The following is a 27,947-nucleotide window of genomic DNA, read 5'->3' as shown; positions in this document are numbered from 1 at the left end:
ATAGTTGGCGATGTCCCGTATTTTCCCGTATTTCTCTCGACGAAATAGGGCCAGTCTAGATTTGTGGCATTCGGCGGGTTAATATTTTTTCACGCAAGTGGAGCTATTCATTTCAACATGACATCAGTGCCGTCTTAACACATGGGCCTCAAGAGAAGAGGGGGCCCTCACAAAAATAAGATCCGGTTGAAATTTTCTAGGATTTACCAGGTAGGGCCTCCGAAAAACCACTTGGCCCGGGGGCCCATGATACTCTTAAGACGGCCCTGCATGACATTTCCGATATTCACAAATACCGTCAAGATACTATTCTAAATACCATCTTCGGGTTACAAAGTTTGCTCTTCGATATATATCCAGCTAATTAAAAGTCACGTTTACAAGAATATTACAAGGTGGGTGAAATATTAGAAGCGCGATATTAGATACACCCCACTAGATAAACGTTTTTTGGCGGGTCACGACAAAATGCTGCTCCGAGGGCCAAATGTGGGCCGCATTTTGTGGCCAGTGGAAGGGAACAATTTTGAACATTGCAAAATTTTTTCCTCGTGAGCATTTTAAATGCCGGTAAATTTTTTTAAAAAACAGTTACCACCTATAATATGTGCACGACCTTTTCAGCCCGCGAGACAAATATGGGGGGTATTTCCTCGATATTTCCATTGTTCTCATGTCATTTCTTTCCCGTTGTTGAAATGCCATTGTTGCAAACAGTGTATTTTTTCTCTAAAGGTTCTTGTTTGGAGACGTCAAACAATGATTTCGAATGTTTGTTGTGATTGAAAACAGTTATATGCGCAATATCCTTTGTCTATATAAAGGCACAAGTACGGGTCATTAATTCATTATAAGGTCCATTAATTAATTACATAAAATCCAATTGATAAATAACAAGGTGATGAAATTGAAGGTAAGAGCAAATTACAATGGGAAGGGATTATTATAAGTTCAGTCTTCACACCCATCTAACTTTTAGCTGAGCATCGAAATATGAAGGCGGGGTGGCGATGCGGTAAAAAGATATTTCCAAGAAAGCACCAGGTTCACATATTAAGAATAGGGTAGAGGTATGACGAGTGTGGATTTCTTTCCTGGTGCGACTTCTTCAGTGGTTATTGGAGGGCCTGATTGGTGACGAGTACTCGAAGAATATATAACTGGAATCGCGGATATTCTATCAGGGCTACGTTACAGTCTCTTCTATAAAAAGCGGTCCTACTCACTCTTTTACGGCCGTATTCACCAACACAGTTTAAACTACAATCGCAGGTTAAACGATTAGCGATCGACACTGATTGGTTAAAATCCTTAATTTAACCTTTCACCTGCGATTGCAGTTGAAACTGTGCTTTGGTGAATACGGCCGTTAATCAAATACAGTGAAACCTGTATAAAACGGAACGTCAAGGGACTGAAAATTTTTTCCGTTACAGACAGGGTTCTCCGTTTTGTAAAGGTACAAACGAAAACATATTCAGTATTATTTTTTTTTCCTGTCATTATGCAAAACTTAAATTCTGAGAATATCATCCAAAATACCAACGAATATTAAACAGTGACATGCATATTATAACCGTATTTTGAATTTTCTTCATGTTATTTCAAATTACTACACATTTGAAATTTCATACTTAATACGCAAATAGTTAAACTTCGTTATAAAACGCTTTCCTGAATACAATACATGAATGAACGCCAGGGTCTCTGCCACCGGACTTTTATCCCGTTGCCGAGATCTCTTCCAGCCCAGCTTCGTGGCAGAGTCTGGAACAAAGTGAGTGCACCTAATAGTCTAAGTGTGTACCCCCCCCCCCATCGATGATGACGTAATACTTGAACGGCCCCTTATCATGCTCAAAAGCTCCGTGTCATTTTTATAAGCTGCAAAGTCCTGTAAATTCGTAAGGCACTGAACTGCACTTACGTACGAGTTTATCCTAAAGTTTTTTTCTGCAACTGTGTTGGATTTTTCTTCTTCATCACTGCCGCTTTCATCGGTAAGCTGCCCGGATATAGCAGTTCTTAATCAGGGCTGTCTTAAGAGCATCATGGGCCCCCGGGACAAGTGGTTTTTCTGAGGCCCTACCTTGTAAATTCTAAAAAATTTCAACCGGATTTCATGTTTGTGAGGCCCTCTTCTCTTGAGGCCCCCGGGCCGTGCCCGGGTGGGCCCATGCGTTAAGACGGCACTGGTTCTAATACAGCTTTTGTACGTTGCTACCGTTGCTAGTTCATCATATACTGTTACGAAATCTATTGCACGCAATCCTACTTTTGCTGCATCTAATGCGTGTTATGGATTATCAATTTCATGATTGACCGATTCCTCTATTGAATTGATTTCTCCGAGTTATGGTTTCCACTATCAACTTTTTTTTCCATGCTTTCGAAAGCCACAATATCGCATCAAGTACGTTGATAGATTTTGTTAATTCAGATAAATTTGATGCATTTTCCATCTTTGTCAGCAGTGATTGCATTACAAAGCTCCGGTAATTTGTTTTCACGTTGCGAATCACTCCTTGATCCATTGGCTGTGTAAAGGCGCTTATACACTAGCGCGCGGATCAAGCAATGAAAGCATTCACAATTGGTTGTTCAGTAATTTGTACGGTGTCGTGAACGATTCTTGAGCTGTTTTCACTGGACCCACCTGCAATCGGTTTTTTCAACGAACACAAAGGGAATTTGTGTACCTACGAGCGGATTAGAACCGCTGCAGGGGGTCGTGCGTTGCAAGATCGGTGCGCTAGTGTATACGCGCCTTAACACTAGTTGTGCTAGGTGAGGGAAAAAAAGCGTTTAACTTCCCCGGCAGCACAACGGTATCGTCAGGACGTCGGATCGACGTCGGATGAATACTGCGTGTCGGAAAGAGGTCGGAAATTTCTACGGGTCCGATACCGAACGGTATAATAAAAATGTATTCACTCAATAAACGCCAAAATATCTTCGTTTTTTCTCTATATACAAAATTTACTCTCATTTTTACAGCATTTCGTTTCGAAGTAGAATATCTTGTACGATAATTAGTTTCTTTTGAAATAATCCAGTTTTTTCCCCCATCATAATGTCGCACTTGCCATTTATGACGACGGACAACGACCAAGAACGGTATAAGACATGACGCGTTCTCCCCCCCCCCCCTCCCGTGTTCGTTGTCAGTGAACGTCAACAATGGAGACGGCCATTTTCGGAAGAGAGAAAGTCACGTAGTTAGTTACAAACTGCGAAGGTCGGCGATTTTATTGTTTTTAAACGAATTATAATATTAAAAATAAGGATTATAATTAAAATATAAAGACGTCAGAGACCAAATAGAGTTGACGCCGAAGGAAACGTTTAGAGAAAAAGTAAGCATTATATTTTACTACTGCTATCGAACTAGAGCAGCGGTTCCCAATCTTTTTAAGTCCGCGTACCCCCAGCTGGCTCGGTTCCTTTCCGCATACGCCAACCCCGAATCTTCCCCCACAATCTGTTTCACTTGTTACAGTTTTCGAAAAACTTCTAAAATAGGTACACGTTGAATTAAATTAAATGGTGTATTTTTTAATTATTTAGCTTTTTTTATTTTTCAAGTAAGCAAACAAATTAACACAAAGACTGGATTGGGAAAAACATTAATGTGATGTTTGGGACTGTATTGAGTTACAAAGTTTTGAAAAATTAGGCTCAAAAGAGGATTAATGCAAACTCAAATGCGTTCAATTTGCTTCTACATTCATTTTTTATGTAAGTATACGCAGAAAACGCCCGTCCGACAAACTCCGTGTTAACAAACGGCAACAAAAATATTATGGCTTTTATAGAAAGTTCAACATATTCGTCACCGCGGCGTATCGGGATCCGATCCCTCTACGTTAATGGTGATCTTGTCGTTATGTGGGAAATTCCTTCTTATTTTAGACCCCAGGGACCTCTCAGTTACCGGAAACCACCCGAGGACCCGCTGGCAAACCGGTAAGGGCCAGAATATTCGCTTAGTTCGGCAGTCGGCGGGTGGGGTCTTTCGGCTGTCGAACGAGAACGGGCAAGAGGTCGGGCTACTAATGTCCCACATAAATTAATTTCCCTCATGACGACGATGTCGCTATTTTTGTGGAGGGGTCTGGTCCAGATTATGTATAGTTTGGGCTAGGCTTAAGGGTTTGCCCGGTTAAATATTTTTATTTTTATTAAAGAACCTCCCGGGGGAGTTATTACAAGTCTCGTTGTACGGAAAATATAGTGTTGTACTCACTTGTTTTCGGCGGGTTGCTGCAGACCTCCGTCGGAACATTTCATTTCTTATTGTTTTGTTGGTATTGTTTACATAATCGGGAGAATCTGATCAGCTCTCCAGATTGTGTTATGTTGCCAGATTCCAATGTAATAATTCAATTGTAATGTTTATAATATAGTGACGCATGAATATGTAAATACGATATTTTTGTTGAGGCGAAAAGGCCTTGCGAGGACAAGTGGTCCCAAATTTCTTGTGAAATAGGAGTATATAAGTAGTATGGGCCCCACTATAGAACCGGAAGTGACGTCACACTTCCGGTGTTGAGATATAGTACGAGGTGTCTTGTCTCTTTTCCGGTGTTAAGTGGCAGCTGTTGTTAATTAAATGACTTCCGGTGTTGAGATATAGTACGAGGTGTCTTATCTCTTTTCCGGTCATTAAGTGACATCTGCTGTTAATTAAGCGACTTCCGGTGTTTATCAAGTGACCTCTGTTGTCTATTAGGTGACCTACGCTGTTTATCGCTACAGAATGCCGACATCCGGTGTTTATTAAGTGACATATGTTGTTCATTAAGTGACTTCCGGTGTTTATCAAGCGACCTCTGTTGTGTATTAGGTGACTTCCGTTGCTTATCTCTACAGAATGCCGACATCCGGTCATTAAGTGACATCTGCTTTCGATTAAGAGACTTCCGGTGTCTTATCGCTATTCAGGTGTTTATTAAGTGACATCTGTTGTTAATTATCCGACTTCCGGTGCCTTATCGCTATTGGCTACTGCTACCTTGTCGCTATAAACTTCCGGGGGATCGGTCGTCATTTTTCTTTTCATTCTCAGTACAGAGTGTTCCATTATGCAACAGGAGACGGATATCGCTGTGACGGCCCAGAGAAAAGTTTTTAGCCGTGAAGAAACCGGAAAAGCCTTAATCGGGATCATCGTTGTGTCCGTGATTATAATTATCACTTTATCTAGCCTTGCATTGACTGCGTACGACGACCCAAGCTTTAAATTTAGAGGAAACTGTTCCCGTTCCGAATCTCTTGGTGATGGTGTTTTTTTCACGAGATGTAATACAATTTATGATATTCGTGTTTTTGTCAATTACACACCGACGATAAAAGGAATAAATTTAAATTCCAGACAGATGTATAAACTTATCGAGCATGCAATCGATATCTTGATATGAATAAATATTTGTACCGAATGAACTAGTTGTGTTTCATTTTACTACGCGTGAAGATTATTCACATAACATTTTAATAAAAAAAACTTCAAACGACAGAAATAAAAGACAACAAAATGTATCGGCAAAATCTCTTTATTACTTTTTGAAAAACATTCGTACAGCAAAATGTTTTTTCACATACTGATAAACAGCAAAATCATTTCCTTTTCTGTTTAGTTTCTTAACAATACTTTCTAAACTTACATTTCTACTTCTCTGTATCACGAAGAACACAGCATACTGTCCACATACATTGGAGGTAGGTGATTGTAGAGGAGTCCAGTTCCATAAAATGTTTTTATATCTTCTTGTAAATGATGCAATTTCTTTTCCGTAAGTCTCTGGTTTCTGTCCGTAAGAATCGAAAAATTCCAAGGTGTTCTTATCCGGAATGTTGATTGCCATCCAGTGAGAACCAGGTTCTGTATGCTTATCTGCGTTCACAACTAAAGACGCCGGATAAGTTTGAATATGCACAGGTAACATGTCACATGGAAACACGCCGATGAAATATGGTGTTTCCCGCTCTAAAATTGTTTTTATTTGAGACGAATACATATATTAACTGCTGAAATCATGGAGGATGTTTCGTGCCCGATTTATTTCTACGACGTTGTCGAACTCCAGGTAGACAATGACAGAGACTGGTTGGACAAGCGGGGCTTTAAACTTTGTTTCCAGTCGTAGGTTGCCGTGCCTGATCAGATTGAAATGATCACCTTGGCAGAGATCGGCGCTGAGATCAAAGGCGTAGATAGCGTACCCCAATGGGAACTCACTTCGAGAGATGTCTATACCCCTGTCTGGCATGCTTTTTCAGTACCTAAAAACAAACTATGATACGCTCTGACATATAAGCCTTGATCATACTGGGGCTCTAGAGGCTTGAAAGGTACTGGCTGTCCGTCAGTATACGCGGCTATGAAGTTAAGATCGTAATGTTTAAACTCGAACGGCGATTTGCTATACGATCCCGAAAAAGCGTCGTTGTCTACTAAAGCGACTACCACTCTCTTGGGTAATTGTCCAACGACGACACTGTCTTGAACCCACGACATGCTACCCTGATGTAGCGAGTAAACTTTACATATTACTCTGTCTATCGGATACTTGGCTGGAGTATGGCTCAGAGCTTTCGCATGTCCCACAAGTACACCAGGAGACACTTTGACATGTCTTATGTATAAACAGGCGTCACGGAGAATGACTTTGAAGTTTGCATCTTTGTCTGGTGAAAGGAGACAGAATTCCGGCTTGCTACGTATTATTTTTATTCTTAGAGAGACAAGATTCAGTAGGAGTCGCTGTTGACAAAATATGTCTCCGTGAATAGTACCCATCATGTCGACGGTCTTACTTTCTTCGATGAACGCTGCTCGTTGTATTAGACCTTCGTTGGGATCCTCTGACTTCGGGTCCACATCACTCATTTTTCCGGCAGTGTCTTTGTAAAAGAGTTCTGTAGTCAGTTGGCTGGTTTTGCTTTCGTTTCCGTGATTCAGGAGTTTTTCTATCATAGCTCGGTAGGGGTACGTGTTACTGGAAGATGATATCAGACGGTCATTCAGGGAAACATCAACTTGGGAAAACATGGATTGCAAGAATAGGTTCACAGGGGCGACTTTACTCTCTTTATCCAGAAAAGTTCCATCGCCTTTCACGACCTTAGCTCTCACATGAATTAACGTTTGAGAGAGATCCAGATACTCGTCACCACTTCCGCCAATGTTAAATTCCAGTGGGCCACCATCGGAGACGTTTGAAATTGGGTAATAGGTAACCCATTTTCCACTTTCTATCGTAGTCTGAGTTCCAGGTAGAGTGAAAAGGTTGAGTTCAGATTTTGCCAGTTGAGGAGAATCCTTCAAGAGAAAAGCCATCACGGATCGAAAATATCGTGTGTGTTCACGCTGGGTCGTTTGGCTAAAATGATGCGTTTCACCTTCTTGCGTTTCCTTTTATGTCCCGCTCCAAACATGGACCGAGTCTTGGCCACTGCTTTCTCCGTCAGTATCTTTCCAGCTTCACCCATTCTTCTTTTCGCTGCTTTTTTGACGTTTTCCCCTTTCATTACGTCATCAACAATATCAGCACCGGAGCGTAAAATCTGTTTGCCAACAGTTTTAGCTCCTTTTTTTAGAAAAGGTAAGGCTACTCTAAAAAGACTGCCGAATATGTTTCCTAGTCCATATCCTCTCTGCATTACAACGCCCGAATAATACGGCAGGCCTTGGCCGGCTTGTTGGACATAATAGTCTTCAAACTGTTCAGTGCAACAATGGTATGGAACCTTCATCTTTCGTATCTAGTTCGTAAATGATAATAGGTCGATAAGACCGGTGTTTTTATAAGAGTTGTCTCATGCGGAAGTGAAGAATCAGAATCGATTTTCCTCTACTGAAAGGTATGTGATTTCCCGAACTGTCTCGAATTTCTATCTCTATAGTCTGGAATTCTTTTCGAGCAATAGGGAGATAGTGAGGTCTATCATAATGAGAGCTTATAACCTCGTTATCTTTTCCTTTCACGCGAACGACTCTCAGTAGTGGAGCTTGCACATCTCCCACAACCTGAGGCTGCACGATATCTGAATAGACGTACAAAACTGGGAAAAACACGTTTGTGTCAGCAACGTAAGGACTTTCGGTAGTTTCTTCGATCAGCAATGGTTCAAATCCCAGCAGCTCCGCAATGCCAGTTTTTAACAAAAGTTTTGCACCATCTTTTAGAGTTATTTTCACTTTTCTCGTGTTTTCATTGTAATTAAACACTATTTTGTTTCTTAAAGCCGGTATCTTCATACCGTTCAAGAGATCGGGAACTGTCTCGTAATATCCGACTGGAACGTTTCTTCCATGTAGTTTGTCATCACCCAGATCGAATCCGAACAGATTATTTTTTTCGGTTATGTTGTACCACGTGTGAGAATAAACAATCTCCGAAAGTGCACACTCCCATTCACCAGTCAAGCTTATTGGAAATGGCAGTCTTGTGACAAAATGGGATATAGTGTTTTCAGGATAGTATGATCCTGAACTGTCGCTGGGGAGTGTTACATAGAACGACATCTTGTTGAATGACTGATAAATGCGCAAACACTGTCACTTATATACGCTTGAGATGACTCACCCATGCGTTGAACTTGCTGTCGTAGCCTTTAAATTTTACGTCACCGTCAGAGTCGCTTATCCTGTACACTGGAGGTAAGCGCTCGAGTCTCTCTTTAATAGTGAAAATCTCTCGAGTCCAATTATGTTCATATCCTTTCTCGAAAACCATTTTGACGCGACTTATGCGGACCGTATCTCCAATGTCAAACTTGAATTTTGTCTTCACGGGTTTCAAGATATCCTTATACAGTTCATTCCAAACGACCGATTGATTCTCTTCGGTAACAAGAACGGGTTTAGTCTTTATACTGCGGTGCCACGTGTTGTTGTAACTATGTAACAGATCGCTTAATACGTCTATGTATTTGTGCGTATTATTATGTGTGAAATATTTAAACATTTTCTGTTTTAGAGTTCTGTTGAATCTCTCGACGACAGAGGCTTTTTTCTCGCTCTCTGTTGAAAAATGTGTGATATTCATCGATTTTAGATAAACTTGCAGAGTTTTATTTTTGAACTCTGTACCTTTATCAGTCTGCAAATACTTGCATACGCGGCCTCTGAAAATTTTTCTGAATGCTTCGGTAACTTCTTTTCCGGTTTTATCTTTCAAGGGTATGGCCCAAGCGAACTTTGATAAAACATCGATACAAGTAAGTAAGTACTTGATGCCTTTGTTTTCCTTCTTCAGAGCCTGCATGTCTACCAAATCGGCTTGAAATTGTTCGTTTATACCTCCCACTATCACTCGATTCCTCTTAAAATTCTTCCTCGATGGCTTGCGCAATGTATATGCTTCGTTACCCTGCAATATTTCTTTGACATCTTTCAAAGTCACGTTTTTACCGACTTCTCTCTGTCGCCTGTGAAACGCGTTGATTCCGCCAAAACTGGCCGGTTCGGAGGGACTTGTATATTTATCCATATTTTTTCAAAATCGGATATTCTTTTCCTAAATCTTATCGCATCCTCGAGCCAAAACCCTCTTCTATCCTCGCCTCCAACTACGAATATTGATACGTTATCGCTAAAACACACCCGTTTCTTAGCTCTGTTCATTAGCAAATGAGAGTATAATTATATCGTGTGAGAATATACACTGCTGGCCACCGTAAATGCAACACCCTGAAGGAAGCATGCAAATAATATGAAATTTACAACATGCATTAGCGGAGGTGAGATATGCAAATGATTAGAATTTCAGCGCAGACGCACATCACGCGCGCCTGTGGCGCCACTTCAAAGCGCTATTTAAGGCTTGGAGATTTCGACGATTTGAAGTACGGCAATTGTGTTTTTCTTGTGGTTTTTTCAAAAAAACGATCAATTATGCCTCGTAGAAAACAGCGATCATCTTTTGATCAAGTATCCGAGTTCGACAGAGGAAGGATAGTGGCCTACCGAGATTGTGGATTATCTTTAAGGGAAATCGGTAGTCGTGTTGGACGAAACCAAACAACTGTAATGCGGATATGTGATCGTTGGATGCAGGAGGGTACGACGAACCGACGTGTTCGATCGCATCCACCTCAGTGCACCACTTCACGTGATGACAGGCGTATTGCGCGTATGGCAGTGACGGATCGCTCAGCCACATCACGAACCATAGCACAGCACATTCAGTCTGTACCGCATCATCCAGTGTCTGCGCGTACCATTCGACGCCGTTTACAGCAGAGTGGTCTGTCCGCAAGACGTCCATTGCTTCGTCTACCCTTGACGCAGAACCACAGACGTCTCCGCCGCCAATGGTGCGATGAAAGAAGGATGTGGACGGCACAATGGAATGAAATTGTCTTTACTGACGAGTCACGCTTCTGTCTGCAACACCACGATGGTCGGATTCGAGTCTGGAGACACCGTGGAGAGAGGATGCTGAACAGCTGCGTTATGCACCGCCACACTGGTCCTGCACCGGGTATTATGGTATGGGGCGGTATTGGATATCACTCTCGCACTCCTCTAGTACGCATTGCCGGTACTTTAAAAAGCCAGCGCTACATCTCCGAGGTGTTGGAGCCAGTTGTCCTTCCTTACCTTCAGGGCTTGCCCACAGCCATATTTCAACAGGATAATGCGCGACCACACGTGGCACGCATTGTCCAAAGGTTCTTCGTCAATCGCCAGATTGAATTGCTTCCCTGGCCAGCTCGCTCTCCGGATCTTTCGCCGATAGAAAACATGTGGTCCATGGTTGCTCAACGATTGACCCGGATTACATCCCCAGCTGCCACACCAGATCAACTTTGGCAACGCGTGGAAGCTGCTTGGTCTGCTGTACCCCAAGAACACATCCAAAGTCTCTTTGAATCAATGCCGAGGCGTGTGGCAGCGGTGATCTCCAACAATGGCGGCTACTCTGGCTACTGATTTTGGCAGGAACCACACTTCACAGAAGTCTATAAATTTAATCATTTGATGCTTGGTCAACATGTTATCTACAAAATAAATATTGTTGCGATATCTCTTGTCTTTCTTGGTGTTGCAATTTGGGTGGCCAGCAGTGTATATACCAGAAAAAAGAAACACAAGTTTTCTAAATTTTCACATTTTTATTGTATTATAGTTACAAGCTTAACCATTGAGAAGACATAATTTGTTCAACAGAATTTTTAAATGCTTCGTTTCCTCTAGGTACTTTTCCAAATTTCTTCTTTCGCAGATTATGTCGTGTTAGTTCCACGATATTTGTTCCCGGGACAACAACGCCATCTTGAACAAGTTCGCCATCCTCATTCCAAAACAGCTGTCTATTGTTCATTTTCATGGTGTCAACCAGTTCTCTAGCTCTTTTCTTCTGACTCGGAGCGACTTTTCGTATGATCATGTTCTCAAAATCGGGTCTTATATCTTCTTTCTTTTCCCCTAAATTTTTAGTATCCACATTTTCGGCGAGCGCTAGGTACCTTTGCAATACCTGCAAATACTGTTTCGCTTTTTCATCATCTCTCAGACCTTTCTTCTTGAGAACAGTGCTGATATCACCATCTAACTTGCTTAGCTGTTGTTCTACAGCGTTCAAATGTCTATCTGCCGGCACGATGACGTATTTTTTAGCGTGCTCCATTTATGAGGGAAGAGATAACGGATATAGCTGCTGGTAAAAGTAGACTGAGAAAACCGTTACCTCTCTGGACTAAAATACGCCGTTTTTTATATAGTGGGAGATTCTTCTTAGACAGATTTCTCAGACTCCTCTTGTGACGACTGAGCTTAGCTTTCTGAGTTTTCGTGACAGGAACGTTACCTTTTAACACGTTAAGACACACTTCGCAGAGGGCCCGTATGACACTGTTGCTACTTTTCTTTATCAATTCAGTGCGCTTTCTGCCTCTACAGCAGGTTAGCTCTTTAAGAGTTTCTAAATTTTGTTGTGCATACCTCGACATCTTGATCCTCACTGACAGTCGAAACCTCTTTCTCGTATATACATAGCGTATTTAACGGCCTTGATCAGTGCGCAATGGGGATGATTAAAGCCGTGTTTGAAACAGCGGACTTTAGGATTTGGTAAAGAGGATAGGTAGAGAGATTTGGTAGAGAGGTAGATTGAGGATAACCGATGAGATCGTAACAAGGCTTCCCCATCATCCGCTGTATGAACTTGCACTTATCTTGACCTTTGCAGTAAATAACAGAATACGAATCCGATAACAATGAAAGAATACCGGAAAGTTTGTCATAAGGTATGTCGCCGTCTCTCCAAGAAATATGATGTAGCTTAGACATTACCCATGTAGCAGACGCTCTTTCTTTACTGCTCAGTTCGGACCATTCATAAGGTGGCTGGAAAGTATAGGCCCCGTAACTACTACCAACTAACGAAAAGTAAGCCAGTTCCTTAACTATAAATCCTCTCGAACCACATTGGAAACCTTCAAAGTCTATGACAAGACCCCCTTCCATGATGTGACCACTTTGGCTGCTCGACACGAAATGAATTTATCTGGGTTGGTAAGCGTAATATGTATCAAATACAAATACAAATACAAAAACAACGCCACAACAGGCAAAATGCCCAACGAGGTGGCTGATAAAAAGATGCCCATAAAAATATGGTTGTCATATGTTTCAAAAATACAGCAACCCAATTAAAAATGCAATTAACACAAATTACAAACAATATATACACATGATAAAATATTATACAATGCCCATAAAGAATACTTATGGTTGTCTTATTCTAAGAATGGATAGCTTCTCGATTTACCCCAACATGTTTATCGTATTTCTTTTTAAACGTGTCAATTGTGTTACAATTTACTACCTCCGGGGGTAAGCTATTCCATTTATTAACAACCCTATTGGAGAAAAATTCCCTGCGACACCATAACCTTGCATTGTCCCTCACCAATCGATACTGGTGTCCCCTTGTAAAAGCAGTCGATTGGCGGTGTACTAAAAGTTCATGGTCCATCCTATCCATCCCATTGAAAATTTTGAACACTTCGATCATATCTCCTCGACACCTGCGTTCATCCAATGTAAACATATTCAAAAAATGAAGTCTCTCTTCATAACTCAAGCCCTGTGTGCCAATAAAGACACGCGTAGCTCTTCTCTGCATCCCTTCAACCAAATCTATGTCCCTCTGTAGGTATGGTCTCCAAAACCTTACAGCATACTCCAGTCCAGGGCGAACTAAGCCTCGAAAAAGCGGAAGAATGACTTTAGGAGAACGCGAAGAGACCTTTTTGAAAATGAGACCAAGCATTCTATTCGATTTTTTGACAACCGCTGAACAATGTTCAGAAAACTTAAGTCGCTCGTCAATGAGAATTCCCAAATCGGTGACTCTAGTTGCATCCGGGATAGTGACACCATTCAACTCGTAAGAGAACCGTGGGTTGTTCGAACCAAAATGAGCGACCATGCACTTATCTACGCTAAACGTCATGCTCCATTCATTTGCCCATGCTGCAATCTTGTTTAAGTTGGTCTGGAGCAACTCCCTATCGCTTTCATTTCCGATTACCCCCATTAGCTTCACATCATCTGCGAATTTGCTAGTAATTCCATCGATACCCTGATCGAGTTTGTCGATAAAAAGTGAAAAAAGTATGGGGCCAAGGACACTTCCCTGAGGAACTCCACTTGTGACGTCTGTCCAACCAGAGAATTCCCCGTTCACCATAACTCGTTGCGACCTATCTCTTAACCACGATTCTATCCAATTCAGCAAGTTGCCCCCTATTCCAATCTCGTGTAAACGCTTCAAGAGTTTGCCATGTTGGACCCGATCGAATGCCTTCTGGAAATCAAGGTAAACAAAGGTATCATCCTGGAAAAAACCGGTTCTCAGTCTTAATTGTTCTTCCGTATTCGGTTTCAAGTCTATCAACAGGTAGCCGTAAGCGGGTTTGCAGGCATCATTAAAAACCTCTTGAAAAAATGCTTGTCTACCCGGATACATCTGCCTAGCTAAATGTTGAACTTGGCTTCTATCTCTCGGATTTTTGAACAAGACCAGATAATGTGCATTCAAAGATATTTCTCGCATCTGACTACCTTTATGAAAGAAATTTTGAACGATGAATATCACAGAAAGGTTTCTGTGGTGGCTTCCGCGAATAAACAAATTAGTTAATCGCCTGTCATTGCCTAGCTCTGACATCAGATCATCGATAACGAATAGCGTTCGTGAACCGATGTAAGACTCGTAATCTGTAGGTAAACCTTCTACGAATTCGACACCTGAAATCTGTTCATAAAACGATTGATAAATACCATAGAACCAGACAATTTCCATAGGAAATGGATCAATCATTTTTTCGGCTATGAGTCTCGAAACAAAACGGGTTTTTCCCGAAGAAGTCGGTCCAGACACTATACATCCAAAAGGATGTTTAAGCTTCAACTCCTCCATCGTAAATGACAGATATTTCTGTTTGCATAACATTAAATACGAAAATAACACAAGAACGAGAGAAACAAATCTATAACAAACAATAAAAAATTTATTCATTAGAGTAGAGGTCTTCGCCGTTATTGCGATAATCAGAAAAAAATTAGTACCCATAAGGTAATGTTGTAAAATCAGGCAGAAGAACCCTCTTGTCATATACGATGCCGTATTTCTTCTCTTCTACTCGGGTTGTGACACGCCTCCTTTTCACCTCTCTTGTAATTTTGTATTTGTCTTGAATGACGACCTTCGTGGAGAAATCCATTGACTGTACTAGAGCCTTCATAGTGTCGAAGTTGAGAACTTCCGAATTCTTGAAGTTTAGGGTGAAGCCGCGAATCTTGCAGTACGTTTTACCGTCAGATCTCCTGTAGGCATAGTTTTTGGCTCCACCTGTTGTTATAAAAGTAATAAGAATAAATTTTTCCGTTGATAAAATAATGAGAATTTTTGTTGATAAAATAATGGGAATTTTCGTTGATGAAATAATGAGAATTTTCGTTGAAAAATAATAAATTGAAAAAGGTACCTGACACAAATTCGGTAATCACATGACCATCGAGCTCATCTGTAAACTGTCCCAGGAAATCTCCCAATGGCGGGTCATTGTCACCATCGCTAGCATAGATGATTCTGAAATAATAGAAAAATCAAATAAAAGAAAATTCAAATATAAAAGAAAAATCAAATGCAAGAAATGCTCACATAAAATTAGTTTCATAAAAATTTATAGATACTTACGAGTCCGTGTCAAAATACAACAAGGCATCGCCCAGTTTCTCCATCTCGGAGTATAGCTTCAAGCGAGCCCACGCTGTTGTAAAGGCAGCCAGGAAAACATTGGTCCTGTCGGTCTGGGGTATGAAATCCGACTTGTACTGCCATTCAACTGCAGCAACGTTCTCAGTTGGCAGATACAAGTCCTTGACCTGCAAAACAAAAATATTTTTTAGTTTGATGAAATCAAATGTGAACATGTTAAATATTTTATGAAGAATCATAGCACATAATAATTATTAAAAAAGTACCTCTATCGCAGGATCATTCATCATCTTATAAAAATCGGAGGCTTTAGTCAAGTACGACAACTGTGACTTATTCTCCTGCATACCCCAGCGACCCCAGAAGCTGAAAAAAAGAATAGTTTGTTTTACTCTATCTTAAAAAAGCAGAATATTTAAAAAATACATAAAGATGTTGAAAAATTGATAGCTACCTATTCAGACATAGCTTCGCCACCTGTCGACGTCCGGGGTTAATATTAATGTTTCCTGGCTCCAACTGGATTCCTTCAACCTGGTCATATTGCTTCACGTATGAGTTTTTCTCCTCATTCGTGACGCAGTTAGACGGCCAACCCGAGGACTCCTGCTTGATTTTTCAGGAAGGCGTTTATGTAGGGGGCAAAAAGACCTTCCCGAGATTCTTCGAAATGATAAACCTAGAAAAGAAGTTAAAACATATGACTACACAATATATTGCTAGAGTAATAAAGTGATGAGATTAAAAAAATACCTCGTAAATTTTCATCACGACGTAACCTTTTTCAACTGCCTTCTTGAGCTCTTCTGTAACCCATGTTCCCGTAATACACCTTTCCTCGTCGTTGTGGTGGCATTCGTTAGACAGTGTTTCCACACACGAACGGCATAGGGGAAAAGTCAGCTTTCCGCCGGATCTAGAAAAAATGAAACTCATTAGTACCTGTTATAATGATATGTGAAAACAAATAATAAGAAAAAAAATCATTCCATTTACCTGTATGGGAGTACGGGCAGATATAGTCCTCTTGGTGGCTGTACTTTGCACTTTATGATACCAAAATACGACCCCAGCTCCCCAAAGTTCTCCGTAATTATCCGGGGGTGGCCAACCGGATATCTGCAAATGAAAGGAAAATTCATTTAAAAACATTTCATACATGTGATGGTCATACGAACTTATAAATAATATTTAAAGTACTTACCTGCAGTATTTATTGACCCACGGGTATAATGACGTGAAGTCAATGTATTTTGCTGTTCCTTGGTAGAACAGCTTGGTGGCACTGGTTCTACCACCATAAAATGCATCTCTGGGTGCCAACCTGTCGACATAGTGGAAATCCAACAAGAAACTTTTCAGACCCCCGTCCGTTTTCTTCATGGCATTGAAGTCATGCTCCCACATGACTTCAAGCCTGTACCCGCCTTGACGGATTTTCTGCTCTTGTTCTGATGTTTTCTTGTGGAGTTCCCACATGTATGTCTGCGTGCTGGGATTCACCAGGTCCCTATCGAAGCACTGCGGGCAGCCGTGCCAATAGCATCCTGAAAAGAAAAAAAAGAAACATGAAACATGAAAAAATAATAATAATTGTAGAAAAAAAAAAGTTTTGAAAATAAAATCTGCAACGTAATTACCGTGAAACAGATACACCGTGTTTGTTTCGGTACAGAAACCGTCCACGCTGAGACCAAGCACTCTTTTTTCTCCAGTCCCGTTTCTGGAATGGTGAATTTTTAGGTTGTTCTTCTCACCCAGGTATGACAACCATTCGATACTAAGGCGGCTGCTGTTGGTTTGATTCACGTAACCGTTGACGGGCACCATCCCAATTGACCCCACCTCAATGTACTTCGACCTGTACGTTGCCATACAGGCCGAGGCTATGGTGAGGTATTGGAATGGGTCGACACCGGTTAGCTCCAGGAATTCCTCACGAAACTGCAAGCAGCACCGTCGAAGAATATCGACGTCTGACCTAAAAAAATAAAAAAATATTAAGTACAGTGAAGAAATAAATAATATATATATATATACACATAGAACAGTAAATAAAACATCATAATAGAAAAGGACTTACTTGCAGTATTCGTACATTTCGTGTTTGAACACGAATTTTCCGTTTTTTCTCTGTTCATACCAGCCATCGAATTTCGCCTTCATATCGGCGTTGAATGTTTCCGGGTTATAGAACGCTTTCTCCGGAAGGGCTCCATCGTAATCCTGATTTTCTGGTCTGTTGAAGAGATGAGGAAAGAAACCTTTCTTCAACTCTTCTAGACCGAAAGTCTTTGGCAGTTTGGCCAAAGCCATCGGGAGAAAGTTGAGGCTGTCTATAACCCGGATTTTGAGGGTGTCCAGCCGCAAAGCCATAATCTTTGATCCGCACGGCACAACTGAAGGTTTTACTCCTTGCTCTAGGAGATATCTACAAAGATAAAAACAACACATAAAAAAACAGTAACGTGGTATTTATGTAAACATTTTCGAATAGTGGAAAAAAAACTTACTTGAGCAGGAACTGGCCATCGAATCCCTTCATGTTGTGGGCGATTGCGGTGTATCCTCTGTGTTCCTTGCGGAACAGCCATGCACAGAAGTTGTTGATGGTGTTGTAGCCACTGAAGACCGTCTCTTGGCCGTCCGCATATTGAGCAACTGCGAAGTTGACAATATGCTCCCCTGTTGACTGGTCTGTCTCAAAATCGAAGAAGATGAGCTTGTCGGTGGGGGCCTTCACCGTCTTCTTCTTGAGAGAGCATAGGTGCCGTTCGTCATGATGGAAAACTTTGCAGTTGCTGCAATATTTTTCTCCGCAGACGTGTTTTCCTCGAGGCCGCTCTTTTTCCACGAGAAACCGTTTGCAGGACGGGCACTCATAGAATTGTTGGCAAAAGGTGTTGCTCTTGCCTCCGAGACTCTTGTGCCTTGCATAGCAGTCGGCGGATCTACATGTCCTATGGCAATCCCTGCATAAATATGGGTCGACGGGGATGCATGCATCGCTGAAGCAGGTATTGCATCTCGTAGCACATTTGTGTTTTTGAACGTGATCATAAGCTTTGTCGCAGTCCGGACAGTAGAATTTCGATGCGTGAAAGCCCTTGGGAGATGTTATCAGGTCGTAGTGCCCGCCATGAAGCAACAAAAATATTTTTTTGTCCTTCTTGGCCGTCTTGAACACCACCTACATAAAAAAAGACATAAGTAAGAAATTATATAAAAACATATATTACATTGTATAGTATAATATTAGTATAATTCTCGGTGATGATAAATTACCTGGTAAAATTCTTCGGAGGACTTGACAAATATTTGCACGTCCAGGACCTCGGCAAATTTGGCGATTGCATCAAAACCACAAGGACCTTCGGGTACTCCGGCTTCTCTATACAGATCCAAAGCCATCTCCCTCTGTATATTTTTGCGCCCGTTCCTAATCATTGTAAGCTTCGGATGTTTGTCTAGGACAGCTTTGCCTATAACTATCGCCCTGGCACAACAGAGTCCGTCTTCGGGCGTACGTATGACTGACTTTTTTGTCAACCGGTCAGACGATATATTGACGATCTTTTGTCGGCCCCCTCCTCGTGGTAATCTGACTGTGATAACGTCAAACCTTAGAGAAGGGTCGTCCAGAGGTATGGAGTTTTTACTCTGCAGCACTTTCATTATTACTGCCAGCAGCGACTCTATCGTGAGCGAAGCCACTGGAACAAGTGATGTAGAGATTGGTCGGTCCAAATTGTCGGATGTCATGACGATTCTGAAAAAGGAGAAAATAATCAATTATTCCAAATAATTCGTCACTTTGAATATCCAGTCCCTAAATATCCAACAAATACATACCGTATTCGGTCCTCGGGGTGCAACCCGCTAGTTGTCTCGTCTATCAGTTGCCTCAACAACGCTCGCAAAAATGCCACAGCAGCTATTAAACGAGTTGACGGGTCCACCAACGCCTCCGTTCGTATTCGAGCTGTGAAGGTGATCTGTTCCGCATTAAAGCGGACATTTTTCTTGCGGGACTTTTCCTGCAACACGTATGGTTTCGTGTTCTGTAAGAGAAAAAACGAAAATGAGTATTGTGGGGAAACAGTAAAATAATCAAAAATAAACAAACTCTATTTCAAGAAAACTTACTGCATTTTGTCTCGATGTACCCTCACCAGGGTCCCTTACTTGACCTATCTGATCCTCGGGTTCCTGTTAGAGAGAGAATAAATGTTAGAATATGTGAAGAGAGAAAACAAGTGTTTTTTGTATATAACAGTCAAATAATCAGTAATAAACATGTTCTATTTCAAGAAAACTTACAGTATTTTGTCTTGATGTACCCTCGCCAGGATCCCTTCCTTGGCCTATCTGATCCACGGGGTCCTGTTAGAGAGAGAATAAATGTTAGAATATATGTATGTACATATATGAGGAAGAAACTAATGAAAAAGAAAAAGCCATAAGACAACTGAAACAAACCTTCTCAGCTTGGTTCATATCTATTTCTTCCAAGAACGGGTTTTTGGCCAGTATCAGTTCTGCTTCGTCCATGGTAAAATCAGATCCAAACAGATTAGAATTCTAGAAAAAATACAGCACTGTCATCAGTATAAAAATCAGTGTAAAATACTAGGTGAATCTTTTGAATACATGAATTAAATAAAGTTACCTCGTCCCAATCAATACCATCAGGCAATGAATTGTTGTCAAACACATATTCCACGTCGAAAACATTCTGGAAAAAAAAAACAAAAATTTAATACGCTACATTAAAACACGATATCTGCACATTTAGAATTGATGAATATATAGGTACTTACATTACGATTTTCCATCTTGCTCAGAGTCGAAAGAATGATGAAGTCGATGAGAGAAAGCGAACAAGCTAGAACGGTGAAGAAAAAGCTAATGGTATCTGTCTCTCACAGACCGCGCTATTTATACGATGGTAGGTCCGGAAGTATATAGGGGTCTGTAGAGATAAGACACCGGAAGTATCTTAATGAACAACAGATGTCACTTAATAAACACCTGAATAGAGATAAGGCACCGGAAGTATCTTAATAGAAAACAGATGTCACTTAATAAACACCGGATGTCGCCATTCTGTAGAGATAAACAGCGTAGGTCACCTAATAGACAACAGAGGTCACTTGAAAAACACCGGAAGTCGCTTAATGAACAACAGATGTCACTTAATAAACACCGGATGTCGGCATTCTGTAGAGATAAACAGCGTAGGTCACCTAATACACAACAGAGGTCACTTGATAAACACCGGAAGTCGGTTAATTAACAGCAGATGTCACTTAATGACCGGAAAAGAGATAATTTGTAATTATACATCTCGTACTATAGTAGATACCTCGTACTATATCTCAACACCGGAAGTCATTTAATTAACAACAGCTGCCACTTAACACCGGAAAAGAGATAAGACACCTCGTACTATATCTCAACACCGGAAGTGTGACGTCACTTCCGGTTCTATAGTGGGGCCCATACTACTTATATATTCCTCCCTCTTTGTCTCTCACATCGCGTTCATCCTTTGTTCTTTTCAACTGAAGCTCTCCAGTAGGACGGTTCACCGTCTTGCTACCGTATCCATTGGCCTTAGGCTGGGAAAATAAGCTGATAATTAGTTAAAATGAAATAGTTTACAGTATTTGAATTTGTTTCCCAGCAGGTCCGGAATCCGGAATCGAAAACATTAGTTAATCTTCACAGTCAAAAGCCTTCACTGATACTTGCGGGGAAAAGCTACGTCGAAGTGACTAACAACATCGGATGTCCGATCAGCATAAAAATTTGACTGTTGATTATCATCAATTGGTGAGCCAGTCCCTTTCTGTTAATGTTAAATAGAGGGCTCCATGTTGTACTAACCTATTGTTAAAATTAACCTTATATTGAATTTAATAAATAATATTTCATGCGAAAGTTTACTTGCAATCATTTTCCACTTGTCATTTGGATATTTACTGGATATTTTGAACCGGGCAAGCAACTCCCATAAGGGACGTTGCAGATCCCAAAAACTGACTAATAAAATAATATAGGTTCACCATTCCACCATTGAAGAGAATCTTCAGAGGGGGGTATCTCATGCGAGCTCTAGCAATTTCTCCTTTTCTGGAATCGACAATGAAGCTGGTTCAAAATACTCTTCTTTAAAAGAATTCGATGTCCACCGATCACCCATTTCCGGCTCTGAAGAATATTTTTTTCAAACGAGGATTTTAATCCTTCCAATTGACCGACTGCTAAACTTAGCTCAGCTTGTGACAAGAAATCGTGAAGTGTCGAACACATCCAAAAAAAGAGCTTCCTTGTGCCGAAGTTCGAACAGCAACGTCAGGACTTAACCCGGGACAACCACCTGACTTTTGATGTGCAAAAGCAAAGCGTTGTGAAGGTTGTCCATGCCGGATTCGGATTTTAGGTTTATTGGCGCAAGGACCAGTTTGGTCAAACTGCGCCAAAACACATGATTATAAAAAAGATTGTCCTTTTGTCATGTCGAAAAATTAAAAAAAAAAAACGCATGATAAAAAGCAGCATGAAAAGTAAAACAGTGACATGAATTGTAAAACTATAATTTGTTATAAAAACCAATGGCCTTGATGAATTTAAAAATGCGAGATGCATCGCTGTTGTCATTTAAAATGTCATGAAGTGAAAGATGATTCTGACCAAAAGCGGTCGTAAAATGATGACGGTGATGTGAACAAGTAAAAGCATGAACAATGGTCAATGGACTTTGACAATGAGGGCACTCTGGTTGACTCTCTCGTAATAAAAGATATGATTGTGTGAGGCGACTGTGTCCTATGCGCAACCGGGCAAGCAGAACTTCCTCCTTTCGGTTAGTTCTGCAGCTCGAACGCCAATGGCCAAGTGTGGGCTTGATGGCATGCAATTTATTGTTAACTTGATTGTTCCAGTGCTCCTGCCAGCGGCGATGCATCACTTCTCGGAGGATTGAGAAGTGGTCACTGGCAGGAACCAGAAGGCTATTATCGATGTTAGTTGTTGTTCGAGCTGCGTTGTCTGCTTTTTCATTGCCCGGTATTCCAACATGACCTGGTACCCAGTAAAATTTTACTGTGGTACCATGATGAGTGAGGTAATTTAGCTCATGGAAAATGGCATGAATGAATGGATGAGTGTGAAAAGTAAAAGAACACAGTGCTTGTAATGCACTGAGAGAGTCGCTATAAATGATGCATCGTCGGTGGCGTTTGCGTCGTATGTGACGTAGAGCCTGAAGGATTGCGTACAGTTCTGCCGAATAAATAGAGAATGTGTCTGATAGTTTGAAAGATGTCTCCTCACAGCAGATGTAGGCACAACCGACATGCCCAGGGCTCTTTGAGCCGTCGGTATATATGGGGAAGTACCTATTGTACCTACCCCTGTGCCTGAAAAATATCTGTTGATATATGACATCTGCTGTGGTGGCTCTAGAGTATGATGATAATGATAGAGAGACATCTGGCAGAGACTGCTCCCATGGTGCCAGTTGCCAAGCAACTGGGGCCATACGACTGATGTCTAATTGTAGTTCTTCCACAAGTGCTCTCATACGAAGACCGTAAGATGGGACACATGAAGGGCGAGCAGCAAAAAGTCTATGAAATGAGGGATTAAAAATAACACGGTGAAGTGGATGATCTGGAAGAGACTTCATCTTCATATAATATTTCAAGGAAAGTTGCTGGCGTCTTGATGTCAGTGATGGCTCGTTGCATTCGACATACAGGCTCTCCATTGGAGATGTCCGGAAAGCTCCAGAGCAAATCCGCAGGGCGAGATGGTGGACTGGGTCGAGCACACTCAGATAACTCCGAGGTGCTGACCCGTATACAATGGAGCCGTAGTCGAGCTTCGATCTTATTAAAGCTTTATATAAGTGGAGGAGCGACTTACGGTCTGCTCCCCACAATGTAGAAGAGATGACCTTCAAGAGGTTCATCGTCTTCATGCAACGAGCTCTTAACCCTTCGACAGTTACGCATATTCAGATAAATCCTTCGAAAATGGGCAGAGCCTGTTCAGGAAAGACGATGCTTTCCCCCATTCTCACCAGCAGGTAGCCGGATTTTCGGTAATTGGGGATCCTCCCATCGCAACAATACCTCAACAACATGAATAGACCTATTGTAGGTTAGCCACAATGGCCTCATTGAGTGTTTAAATGTTTATGAAACCTAGGAAATCATTTTTCCCCGATTTCTTGGAGAAAAATGAGAAATTTTCATTTTCACCAATTTCTTTCTATTTTTTGGATTCATGCAAATAGATCATTATTTTAATTGAAAGATAATTATAAATAATTATTATTACATGAAAATCTCGAGCGTCAACGTTTTTTCATTTACGACAGAGTATTCGATTGAAAATAATGAAAACTTCGAGAATTCCAATAAATTCTATACATTTTCACTTCTGAAAAACGCTCAATGTTTACTAATTTATTTTTTTTAATCAAGTAATGGTAAAAAAAATTAATAAAGAAATCAAAGAACGTAAGTGGAAACGTACGAAGAATTTTAATCATTTTTTTTTAAATTCTTTGACGAAAATTATGCGCGTCTTACTTGAGGCTTCGACGACAATATTTTTCCACGAAAACTTTTCTTTTTTCCTTTCTAGATGTGGCTTATACATCCTTACCGGAATTTACGGGGATTGAATCGAAAGTTTCGTGAATACTCAATATAAAATCAATTTCTATTGTGTAACACACATTGTGGACATTCAATGTTTACTGGATAAATGTCAGTCTATTAATTTATCTGTTGGTATTCAGTATGCGATGATACGAATATTCATATATGTACGCTATATTTAAACTTCCGTAAAATGTTTTGAAAAAAAAATATTAATAATTAACAGTTGATTAGTTACCATACAAATGAAATAATTTTTTCGTGGATAATTTTGTCTTCGACAAAGTTTCGTGAAATGTTATGCTGCCCCAATTATTTTCAATATACAAGTTAGTTTTCATCAACTCTTTATACTAGGTGTCCTGTAAGCAGGACCGGAACTAGACGGGTGGGGGAGTGAACTGCCTGGGCGGCAAAATTTAGGGGGAGGTAGTTTTAGGTGGTAACAAGAGCACCTTTAAAAAAGTATATCGAATTTTAAAGTTGTGGCGGTGGCAAAATAATGTTGGCTCCGGGCGGCAAAAATTCTAGTTACGGTCCTGTCTGTTAGTACTAGCTCTGCCCTTATCTCGTCAACCGTCCGTCGTAGAGGTATGATTTCAATTTAAAAAACGCTCAGCAGGCGTTCAAAAATTCCCCTGTACTAGTTTTGAGAATGAAAATATAGTGTGTAGCAAAATAAAAAAAATTAAATTTTTATACCGTCCTCCGTACTTTCAATTAGAAAGTTGTTGTCCTGTCTGTCCCGATGCCCAACAAAAAAATTCCATGGTTTCTAAATGCTATATTCACAGAGGTATTCGAATTCGAAAAACGGAGGAGATTTCGGAAAAGATCAGTGTTAAATGCGGGAAAACAGTTTTACACGCTTTTAACTCTGTTCTTCCCCAAATTGCCTCCACTTTTCGAATTTGAATATCTCTGTGAATGTAGCACTTGGAAACTTGGAATTTTTTTGTGGATTGTTCGTGTCGCACCAACACGCTTTGATTTTGGTGCCACATTATTTTGTTGAATATATTCTGCAGCAAAGTCATTGATCTACGTTACTATGTTTTCAATAACTGGTTCATAAAATAAAAAAAAAGGTTTAACTAGTTGAATGAATTTGAAACGTTGTATAGTGGGACCTATATGCCTGGGTTCCCACTAAAATGGCGTACTCGAGGTGGTGGTGGAATTTTCAATACAACACGACTGCACTAGTCTCTTACACTCTGGAGTTCATCCTAAGATTCGGATGAAACTGATGAAAACGAGCAATCGTTCTCCGAACTTGATATTAACATCTCTCATCGAATTCATCTTCACTCAATAGAGCCAGTATTATTGTACTTATGGGGGGGGGGGTTTGCTTTTACTCGCCTGTCAAATAGTATGAATGTTATACAGAATCATCAAAAACCATTGTGAAACACACATGGCTCAAAAAATAGAAAAAAAGAGCGAGGAGAAAGGAAATAGGTGGGAAAGTAGGAATGTGTGAGATCACGAGACAAGCATTGTTTGAAACAACCAAATGCTTATTTGTGTTTACCTCTGGTGTTGGCTATAACAAGCCACGATGATAAGAGGCTTATACTCTTGGGCGGATACAGATAACTTCACGGGTACCAAATGAGAAATTCTTGTCTATTTCTTGAAATTCTTCCTCTTCCTAGAATTTAGTTCTGCCTTGTTCAGTTATGATCAGCTCTGGTCAATACAACCAATTTATTTTGAATGAACTGCTTGCTTTCTTCCATGGGCGTCCGCAAAACCTACCTTTGGGGAGGGGGTAAAAAGAGACACTGGTGGGATTGAAAAGAAGGAGTGTTCACAGAGTCTCTTCCAAAAAAATTGAGTTAACTCCCTAATCCAGACTGATCCGTGGTCCCGTCACATTTGTCAAGCTGTTTTTTCTTTCAAACTTAGGCCGTAAGAGTTGAAGAAAAAAAAACCAAGTTTTTCTTCGTTTTATTTGAATGCATTAACACCTTATATAGTTCTCTTTGTATAACCTTATAATCTTCGGACATCAGTATAAATACCTTTCCAGCTCAATCGAATTTCCTATTCAGTTGTGACATTATCAGGTTAAAAAAAATTGTAAATAAGATGACAAAAGCTAATGCTATACAATTGATCCTAGCTGATAAGACAGTTAAAAAATTTTCGCCCATGGCCCAGGATAAATACGACAGATCACCAATGATCTTTACTGAATAGAAACAGGACGTGAAAGTTTTTGCTCTTTGTGGGAGCTTTCTTTACTTTTTAGCACGCAGACATATAGTATAAAAACAGTGAGAGAATAAAATAATGCGAGGAAAGAACGAACACAAGGCTTTTCCTTTTCATTGAGGGACTCACTACGAGGAAAAAACAGATCTCTGATAATACAGATTCAAGAATTGATCGGATAATCTGGTATTCAATGCTCTGCCCAAAGTATATGCACCTGTTTCTTGGGCATTGTAAAATATATTGAGCATGAGATTTTTTCTTTGGTGACAATGAAATCCGAAATTTTGACACACCACACGCTTTCCACCTTATTCTTCTTTCTACCATCGCCCAACTTCTATTCGGTGATCAACTTCACAAACGGTCTTTTTTTTCGGAATACCGAACGGCCGTTTCATAAAAGTTTCATCGTACTTTCAAAATGTTATTATTTTGAGAGCGACAGAATTTTCCAATGAACTGCATCGTATATCACAACCCATGTAAGTGGGCATTCTGTGATCCACGCAGTTTCGCTACAAGAGCGCTTTTCTGAACACAATATTGACATTTATCAATCACAGAAATAACAGACAAGACTACGCCAAAGAGATGAATGTGATCATGGGCGTAGGCAGGATTTTCTCAGAGGGAGAGAGGTGCGTTTCACAATTTAATATTTCCTTGGGGGGGGGGGGGGGGTTACGTCTTCTCCTGCAAAATAACACTATTATACTGGCTCATCGGGGTGGTTAGACCTTCCCTTTTGCGTTAACTCAGGAATGTGATAAGTTAGGATTGGAAGATTGTGCAGGCTTGGGAAAGTGTCACTTCACAGAACTGACTGCAATGTACGACCTAAAGTTCCAGAAGTTTAAAATAATTATGGTAATATTCAAGTTCGATGCTCGCAAAGAACGTGAAAGATGTGTAATGGATACTAAAATTTCTATGTTTTTGGAATACATCAGCAGTGTAATAAACTCGATTTATAGACTGTGAGTTTATTGAGGAAATGATATGCATAGATAATAACGAGAGATTGTAGTTGAAAAAATAAAGAAATGCTGAAATTGCGAAATTCCTTACATTTACTCATACAATATTGTTTGTCGAGACCGATACAAAAGAATGTGTTTGATTGTGACAGACTGTGATCAATGATAGTTGAGGGGAGAGAGTTTTTCCATTCGACTATAGATAGTCAGAAGATGCAGAAATAGGATTTAATTTTTGGGGACGGTTTATATTATGTTAGAGATATAGGATGGATGGCTTAGTTACAGTATCATACTTGACCACGGATAATTTTATATAGCATAGTTTAGCGGAAAATAAGTCAGTTTATGATGAGAGGGTGAAGGAGTGGGGGGGGTCCTTTCTTTACTACGAAAAAAAATTCAGCTCAAGGGGTGTTAGTTTAACGTTCATAGTTATTTTGAAACATAAATTCTGTATCATATCCATTTCTAAACTAATCATCACCCGAAAGTTTCAAAAATAAGAAAAAAATCAAATATAGAAGAAATAACTGAGTGAAAGGGAAAAAAAGCGATACTCTATTTTTGGACTGAAAAAAAAAAATACTTCAGACCACAGAAACATCTTCAAGAATTCTCTTTCCCTACAACCCTTTGCACCTCAAGATAGCAATTACAATGCAAGGGATAATAGCATTGTTACCGTGTGCTTTCTGTATTGTGTAGCTGTATAGAGCGTCCTACAATGTCATGATCTCTTCTGAATACTGGAGGAGGAGCTCGTCAACTGCAGGGGCGACAGATTTACACAAAGAAAGTAGGGGAAGGCAACTGATCAGGTCGGCCGG

At 40.4% G+C, this 27,947-nt stretch overlaps 3 protein-coding genes across 3 annotated transcripts; all 3 read right to left on the bottom strand.

Moving 5' to 3' along the window:
* Positions 1-6,253: 6,253 nt before the first annotated feature.
* On the bottom strand, positions 6,254-7,342 carry LOC149074054 (uncharacterized protein F54H12.2-like). Its single transcript, XM_089247296.1, has one exon. The coding sequence runs from the start codon at positions 7,340-7,342 to the stop codon at positions 6,254-6,256; it is 1,089 nt and encodes a 362-aa protein (XP_089103422.1).
* Positions 7,343-14,538: 7,196 nt separating this feature from the next.
* On the bottom strand, positions 14,539-15,834 carry LOC149074053 (uncharacterized). Its single transcript, XM_089246490.1, has 5 exons — positions 15,694-15,834; positions 15,506-15,605; positions 15,219-15,406; positions 15,007-15,110; positions 14,539-14,870 (listed from the first exon to the last, which is right to left on the bottom strand). Exons 2-5 carry the CDS (start codon positions 15,584-15,586, stop codon positions 14,581-14,583), a joined length of 663 nt encoding a protein of 220 aa, XP_089102616.1. The 5' UTR covers positions 15,587-15,605; positions 15,694-15,834; the 3' UTR covers positions 14,539-14,580.
* LOC149074052 (uncharacterized) lies at positions 15,823-19,395 on the bottom strand. The gene is made up of 9 exons (XM_089247295.1): positions 19,092-19,395; positions 18,525-19,008; positions 17,753-18,429; positions 17,323-17,670; positions 16,880-17,220; positions 16,444-16,786; positions 16,236-16,358; positions 15,993-16,155; positions 15,823-15,918 (listed from the first exon to the last, which is right to left on the bottom strand). The coding sequence occupies exons 2-9, from the start codon at positions 18,999-19,001 to the stop codon at positions 15,823-15,825; spliced, it is 2,568 nt and encodes an 855-aa protein (XP_089103421.1). The 5' UTR covers positions 19,002-19,008; positions 19,092-19,395.
* Between the last annotated feature and the right edge of the window lie 8,552 nt (positions 19,396-27,947).

This window comes from Pholcus phalangioides, unplaced genomic scaffold (genome assembly GCF_987345545.1).
Source record: "Pholcus phalangioides strain wild (caught in Gottingen) unplaced genomic scaffold, Ppha-v1.0 ptg000017l_1, whole genome shotgun sequence".
NCBI classification, from domain to species: Eukaryota; Metazoa; Arthropoda; class Arachnida; order Araneae; family Pholcidae; genus Pholcus; species Pholcus phalangioides.
The sequence above is the reverse complement of the archived record's forward strand: the minus strand, read 5'-3'. Positions and strand labels throughout refer to the sequence as shown.